This window comes from Callorhinus ursinus, unplaced genomic scaffold (assembly GCF_003265705.2).
Source record: "Callorhinus ursinus isolate GAN/ISIS: 27379988/994484 unplaced genomic scaffold, GSC_fseal_2.0 scaffold10, whole genome shotgun sequence".
NCBI classification, from domain to species: domain Eukaryota; kingdom Metazoa; phylum Chordata; class Mammalia; order Carnivora; family Otariidae; genus Callorhinus; species Callorhinus ursinus.
The window spans coordinates 49,495,602-49,502,231 of NW_027397072.1; the positions used below are offsets into that span (position 1 = coordinate 49,495,602).

Below are 6,630 nucleotides of genomic sequence, written 5' to 3' on the forward strand. Positions count from 1 at the left end.
GGTCAAGTGCAATGCAGCAAGTTGAGCACTGGTCCACCCAAATTCACAAGCAGCTGGTTCACATCTCTTTAATGAGATCAAAGGCTCCTGTGTATGTTTTTTGGGGGTACAGCTAGCACAGTCCCCCAAACACCGCCGCTCTCCTCAGGACTCCACCCCTTTCAGGCAGATTCAAGGCGGCAGGGAGAGGCCAAGGAGAACTCGAGGATATGGGCCCCGGGCTGTTTCTGGTGGGCAAGGAATCCAGCCACCCTCCCAAAACTGTTTATGGGAGGTCCCCTTCACTGGAAACTAGCCCCACAGGAGAGACCTGGGGTACAGGATCGAGGGGCAGCACACAAGGGTCCTCCAGATCTGGTGGGGTGGCACTAGCCCTAGCCTCCTTGACTGGCTCGCCATCGCCGGAGTCAGGACAAGGGCAGAGCTCAATACCTGAGTCACCAGTCAGGCGGCGATAGCGGCAAGAAGGGGGTGTGAGGGCAGGGCTCAGCCCTGCCCCAGGCTCACTCTCCTGATGAGGGGGCGCACTCCGGTGGGAGGCAACACCTTCCACATTTGTTCCCTCGCAGTGGGCAGGGCAGCTAGAAGCAGAGGAGCGGCCGGTGCGGTCACTGGAAGCAGTCAAGGGGCAGCCTGAGGCTGCGGTGTAAGGAGGCGGCGGTGTGCCGGGCCGGTGAACCACATCCTCATAGGCTGGGGGTTTGAAGGCGCTGAGGAGGCCTGCAGGAAAGATGGCATGGTTGGTGGGGCAACCAGCGGTGGGGTAGTGGTACCTTTGCTATCAGGGAAAGGGTGCCTTTGAAATGTCCGAAAAGGGAATGTGGGGATGATTCAGGGTTCTGGGCTGGGAGGGGCCACTGCCAGTGGGCCCAGAGCCTCAAGCCACTCACGAAGGTCAAGCAGTGAACCGGTAGGGCCAGGGCCAGCCCCATGGCATGCCCCGTGGTAGGCCAACAGGTTGATCTCCCGCTGGCGCTGCTGTTGCTGCAGCCGGAGTTTAGCTCGCCGGTGACGGAAGGCGCAACAGCAGCTAAAGAGGATGAGGACAGTCCAGAGCAGCCAGAACCCTGCAAGGGGTGAGGAGGGAGGGTCTTAGATACCTCCTGGGCAGAGAAAGGTCCATGAAGGTTGGAATTTTGAGGCCCAAGGGAGGGTGGGCAGAAGGACCCAAGAATAGCCCCCTTGGAGACTCACACCAGAGCTCATAGTAGTAGGTGCAGCAGCCCGTCTCCCCGCAGCAGTGGCCACTCTCACAGAGGTAGGGCTGGTTGTTCACTCCTGGGCAGAGCTCTCGAAGCTGGGAGCAAGGAGGCACTTAGAACCAAGGGAGATCCCAGCCCCAGGCACTGTCCACCCCCCCCCCCCCCCCCCCCCGCATGCAGGGACACAGTCCCACCCTGTGAGCCGAGTTGAGCTCAGAGAGATCTGTGGGGAGGGGAAGAGTGATGGTGAGAGAAGTGATCAAATATCTGAAGGGCTGTTGACATGGAAGAGGATTCGGAATAACAATCTGTCTAGAGAACAAGATGCAAGGTGTGGACATACAAAGAGGCCGATTTCGGTTCTGCATAGAGAGAGACTTCTCTCACACTCAGGCTGGCTCCCCAGGGTGTTTTCTGTTAAGGGAGCGTTTGGGCAGAAGCCAGGGGGCAGTCTGAGCTATCTCAGAGTCTCAAACAATGGGTAAGGGGTTTAAGGTAATTTCCAATGCTAGGATGCTTTCATTATCCCCCGCACGGTCTGCCTCCCCACCCCACACTGGATCTTTCCACCCCTGGGTCTCAGGAAGGGCCATATGAGACCCAGAGCAGTGCTCCCAACCAGATGGGACTGTTGTGGATGATAAAGGATGGCATCCAGGGCGCGAGTCTGGGTTCCAGCTCTTCTCCAAATTGCTCCCTCAAGAGAAGACGCTGCCGGACTCTGTTGTGACAACAGGCACACAGAAAAACATCACAAATAACTGTTGCAAGACAGAGGGAGCTTCCCTGGGCCTCATTATGCCTTTGGTCTCTGGAGAGCCACTGCAAGCTTCCACTGCAGCCATGGGATGGGGGGTCTAAGAAGCTGCAGGCAAAGTCAACTGCATCTACGTTACAAAGTTTAGACAAAGAGTAGAAGGGACATATTTAGGAACTTCACAGTATCTTTGGCTACGTGAGTTCCTCCCCAACCCCCCAAAAGGAAGGGAGAAGGAGAGGGGAAAGAGAAATAAATGGCTGTCGTGATAGGCTTTTGAAGCAGTTGGGATACCTGCTGTTGCGGCACGCGAAGTGCCCCCCAGGCCTCCTCGCTGCCGTTCCCGCTGCTGGCCTGAGCCATGCCTCCACCTACAGCCCCCTGCAGACCACAGCCTCCTCTATCGCCAGGCGCCCCGCCCCTGCCACTTCTGCCGCCACCGCCATGGTCCCTGCCCGGCCCATCTTCGCTGCCGCCTCCATCATTCCGCGGCTGGAGCTTCCATCCGGGGAGAACTCTGCCAACTAGGACCCAGATTGCTCGGCCCTACCAATCAGCGATGCCCGCCGGCGGACGGGCCAATAGGAACGGACCAGAGGTTTCTCCCAGGGACCAATCTACAGCAGCGCCTCCGCCACTCTCCCAGACGACAAGAGCTTACACAGACAAAGAGTGGGGCAAGATTCGACCCATGGCCCTGACTGACAGCGACAATAGCCAATATGGACAACAGAACGGGCTCTGCATAATCAGCCAATAAACGGCCGTCCGGGCAAGCAAAGTCTCCGCTGATTGGCCTGAGCGCTACTTTCAGCGATGACGCCGAAGGCCCGACCAAGCCAGGTAATCCCACCGGAAGAGGCGGAGAGGCGGGGCGGCGGCGGCGGCGGCGGCGGCGGCGGGGGAGGGGGGTGTCCCCAAAAGTCCGCCCAAGTCTTCTTGCGGCCTAGGGGCCTGTTTCCCAGGTGTCGACGCAATCTCTCGTGAGGGCAAAATGTGTGTACGGGACATTGGCCTGCCCATACCCCATTTCCCCAACTCTGTACAAGTCGAGGCATCGGATGAAATTTAATAAGGGGGGTAAAATAATGAAAACGGGGCAGGGGAGAGGGCGCAGAGTCCAGGTTAGGTCAGGGCCTTAAGTAGCCAAAAGAGGGGATCCGGGGCCCTCGGGTCCCCCAAGCCGCATCTGCAGGTTGATGCGGTAGCACTGAAGGCTGCAGAGCGCCTGGCCCGTGCGGGAGCAGGCGTAGCGGCGCGGGTGTGGGCAGCCGGGGACGGAGCATCGAGGAGGAGGGCCAGATGGGGACGGCCGCTGAGACACTGGCGCGGGGGCGGGGACGCCAGGTGGGAAGGAAAGGGTGGAACCCTGTGCCCCGCTGCTGTAGCGCACCATGGGGGCCGGGGCCACGGCCCGCCCTCCCCGTCGCTCGCCCCGCGCCGCCCCTCGGCCTCCCCGCCCGCTGGGCGCCGCAGTCTTGGTGAGACGCTCGATAGTCTGGTTCTTGTGCTCCTCCGCCCGCCGGGCCGCCTGCAGCCGTCTCTTTCGCGCCCTCTCCTCGCGCTTCAGCAGCATCTCCTCGGTGAGGGCCGGGGCCGGGCAGCCCGCAGCCACAGGTAGCGGCAGCATCGGGGAAGGCTGACTCCGCGCCTTCTGCAGCAGAGCTCGCTGGGGAGAGACAGATCGAGTGATGTCAGAGAGGGGAGGTCTGCCCAAACGGGGGCAAGGGGATCTGGGGATCTGGAAAGCAGGGTCTTGAGGAGCACTGGCCTTGAGAGAAGGGGTGGAATGAGCACCCTCTCCAGGTGCCTTTGTACGGCCTCCTCCCAGATCTCCAGACTTTCATCTTTAGAACCTTGACTCTAAAGAAGAAAAGCATTCATGTTTCCTGCCTGGCCTGAGTACCAAAACTCTACCACCTCTCCAGAGGTTTTTGTTTTGTTTTGTTTTCTGTTTTAAATCTTTTCATCTCATTCCAAACAGTGGGAAAGGATCTTTACTTCATGTCATCGGATGATACTATGATTGAAGAAAGAGGGTCTGGAGGTGATACAGATTTAACAGTGGATCCATAGATGTGGCCAGTCAGAAGCTGCTCTTAAACAAGTGGCATCTCACCCAGATAGAGCATTTGAGCAAATTGAGAGCATGTAGTCACAAGAAGCTGTCATTTTTGAAAACTCTGATATGCATTGAAAACAAAATAGATCTCAGGGTGACTATGCGGTGTATTTACAGTGGTGTTGCTGTATATATGGATCTGAGATCTTTCTTCTCCCTTTAAATGTGTTATGTTCCTAATCAGGAGGATTTATTTTGCTAAACAATTTGCTAACACATTACACAAATTAAAAAAAAACAACCACCCACAACCTATTTTTGTTTCTTTTAAATATAGTGTTTAAATTAAAATGGAAAATTACAGGTTTATGACAAGTATGTGATGCTACTTAAGGGGATGGCTTTTTAGAAGTAACTGCTTCAGATTTTTTGTTTTGTTTCTGAAGCTTTACCTTGTCTGTCTAGTTAAACATTTGACTGATAATTCTGTTTGATTTTGGAAGTATTCTAACATGACACAAGATCTGAATATAGTTTCTCCTGAAAAAAAAAAAAAATCTTTTCATCTCAGTGGTATAGCATCAACTGGATAACTGCTCAAGCCCAAAACTCAGGGTTTGCCTTAATTCCTCTTTTCTGGCCGCTCCCTGACTCCCAACAAGTATCTATTTCCAAAACATATCCAGAATTCATCTGATTTCCTCCATATCCACAAATTCCACCTTGGTTCAAGCCACCACCATCTCTCACCTGACTACTTCAACAGCTTCCTGGCAGGTCTTGCTTCTACTCCTTACCTCCACTAAGAAGCCAAAGTAATCTACTGAAATATAAATCAAATATATCACTTTCCTGCATACAACCTTTTCATGCTTTAGTCACATTTATTTTTCTCCTTGGCCACTACTAGGCGTGTTGCACTCTCAGGGTCTTTGCACCTACTGGTCTCTACTTGAAAGGCTCGTCTGGTATTGGAAATGTAATCTCATCAGAGAGGTCTTCCCTGCCTTCCCTATCTAGTGTTGTCTCTTCCCACCACTTTCTACTTCATCATCCTATTTTTGTTTAAACTGTACTTTTCAAAATTATTTATTTACTTACTTACTCCTCTCCCCCCAACACACACACACACAAATACCAGCTCCATGAAAACAGAAACCTTCTCCTTTTTTTTTTGCCATTGATATCCCCACTGCCTAGCAACATTCTTGGGACACAGGAAGTTCTCAATATATTTTTAGCCAGCGAACAAAGAATGAACCAACTCACCTGTCGAGCAGTGAGCAGCCGCTCGTTGATCTCCTTCTTGAGATCTCCATTGTCATCAAGCTCCCCCTTCTCCAGGGCATCCAGCCACCTCTGTTCCTCCTCTTCTTCTTGACCTCCTAAGCCCCCTGACAGGTCCCGAAGTGGGGAGGGGGACAGATTACTGTCTTCATCTGGAAAGAAAAGTTGGAGAGCTAAAAGTAGAATTGTTCAGATGGGGAACCCTGATTTGGCCAAGTTAATACTGAGACACTCAAAATTCTCACCCTCCTCAGAACCAACCCTCTTCCTTTCACCAGGTATAATGAGAAACCCAGTGTCCCCACCTCCAGATTCTTCTCACCCAGCCAGGCACGATACTGCTCAAGGGGGACTCCTTCCATAGGTTCCTCTTCATTGTCCACAACCATAAGGGGGGAGGGTGAGCGAGGACCCTCAGGGATCACAGTGAAAGTAGGAACACTGCAGAGAAGCAACCATTGTGTAAGATGAGCAGTTCTTTCCTCCTGCTTGGTAGTACAACCAGCATTCCCCTACACCGTCTTGGGTTCTGCCTTCACCTGGGCCCTTAAGTCAGTGTCCATTCTCTGTCTGCTGGAAAGCCCTGCCAGCTTCTCCTTCTATCTCTGCCTGCTCCTAAAGTCCCCCAAGTAAAACCTTGGCTTTCTTGGCCTCACCTCTTGGTGCCCAGGACCTGCCCACCCAGTTTGATTTTGAGTTTAAGTTGGGGCTTAGCAGGTGACGGCTGCGTTGGCCCAGCCTCCTCTTCCTGATGATGTTTCTTCTTGTGTTTTTTCTTGTGCTTCTTGTGCTTTTTCTTGTGCACTCCATGGCCGTGGGCGCCCGCCAGGCTCAATTCCAGCGCTTCCCCTGCGTGAGGAGAGTCTGTCAACGGTGTAGATGAGGGAGGGGCAGGGAAAGCCTGGAAGAACCCAATACCCCCAAGGGACCCCACTCTTCCCGCGGTACACGCTGTTACCATAACAACAGCCCCGCCTTTCTCCTTCCCACCTGTAGCGAAGTACCCCGGAGGCTCGGAAGAGCAAAAAGGGCACTCCTTTTCTGCGAACGCCTAACTTGCTTTATCGACCCGCGCTTACCGGGTTCAGGGGCTTCCATAGCCCCAGAGGTGCTACCACGCCGCCACAGCTTACTCATGGGGTCCTGCAAGGAAAGGGGGCTGGAAATGATAGGGACACATGCTGACAGGCCTTTTCCGCCCCGCGGAAAAACCGACTCCTGCAAAGTAACGGGCTACTTCCGGCGCGTAACAACCATGCTTCTGCGGGGCTCGCGCTGAGCCTAAAACCCTCCCTGAGAAACAATGAGGCTTCTAACAAAGG

General features: G+C 54.1%; 2 protein-coding genes and 1 long non-coding RNA gene across 5 annotated transcripts; 1 reads left to right on the forward strand and 2 right to left on the reverse strand.

Annotated features, from left to right (window-relative positions):
* Window positions 1–54: 54 nt before the first annotated feature.
* WBP1 (WW domain binding protein 1) lies at window positions 55–2,501 on the reverse strand. Of its 3 annotated transcripts, XM_025868358.2 has the most exons (5): window positions 2,254–2,482; window positions 1,822–1,923; window positions 1,195–1,297; window positions 891–1,067; window positions 55–720 (listed from the first exon to the last, which is right to left on the reverse strand). In XM_025868358.2, exons 1-5 carry the CDS (start codon window positions 2,320–2,322, stop codon window positions 266–268), a joined length of 906 nt encoding a protein of 301 aa, XP_025724143.1. In that variant the 5' UTR covers window positions 2,323–2,482; the 3' UTR covers window positions 55–265. The 3 variants fall into 3 exon arrangements, with proteins under 3 accessions (XP_025724143.1, XP_025724145.1, XP_025724144.1); XM_025868360.2 differs by lacking the exon at window positions 891–1,067 and having other exon boundaries at window positions 2,254–2,501; XM_025868359.2 differs by lacking the exon at window positions 1,822–1,923 and having other exon boundaries at window positions 2,254–2,474.
* Window positions 2,502–2,664: 163 nt separating this feature from the next.
* LOC141373596 (uncharacterized) lies at window positions 2,665–4,322 on the forward strand. Its single transcript, XR_012379768.1, has 2 exons — window positions 2,665–2,802; window positions 3,944–4,322. It is a non-coding gene; the product is annotated as an uncharacterized lncRNA (long non-coding RNA).
* On the reverse strand, window positions 3,009–6,553 carry INO80B (INO80 complex subunit B). Its single transcript, XM_025868357.2, has 5 exons — window positions 6,388–6,553; window positions 5,965–6,157; window positions 5,631–5,749; window positions 5,291–5,460; window positions 3,009–3,628 (listed from the first exon to the last, which is right to left on the reverse strand). Exons 1-5 carry the CDS (start codon window positions 6,443–6,445, stop codon window positions 3,098–3,100), a joined length of 1,071 nt encoding a protein of 356 aa, XP_025724142.1. The 5' UTR covers window positions 6,446–6,553; the 3' UTR covers window positions 3,009–3,097.
* Window positions 6,554–6,630: the final 77 nt, after the last annotated feature.

What these genes read in the sequence shown, in the direction of transcription:
- WBP1 (XM_025868358.2), bottom strand. Translation starts at nt 2,322, where the DNA reads ATGGCTCAGGCCAGCAGCGGGAACGGCAGCGAGGAGGCCTGGGGGGCA. An exon ending in TTCGCGTGCCGCAACAGCAG is followed by an intron (nt 1,924 to 2,253) that starts GTATCCCAACTG and finishes TTGTCACAACAG; the next exon opens with AGTCCGGCAGCGTCTTCTCT. An exon ending in CGGTTCACTGCTTGACCTTC is followed by an intron (nt 721 to 890) that starts GTGAGTGGCTTG and finishes TCTTTCCTGCAG; the next exon opens with GCCTCCTCAGCGCCTTCAAA.
- INO80B (XM_025868357.2), bottom strand. Translation starts at nt 6,445, where the DNA reads ATGAGTAAGCTGTGGCGGCGTGGTAGCACCTCTGGGGCTATGGAAGCC. An exon ending in CAGGTCCTGGGCACCAAGAG is followed by an intron (nt 5,750 to 5,964) that starts GTGAGGCCAAGA and finishes GCTTCTCTGCAG; the next exon opens with TGTTCCTACTTTCACTGTGA. An exon ending in GCAGTATCGTGCCTGGCTGG is followed by an intron (nt 5,461 to 5,630) that starts GTGAGAAGAATC and finishes TTTTCTTTCCAG; the next exon opens with ATGAAGACAGTAATCTGTCC.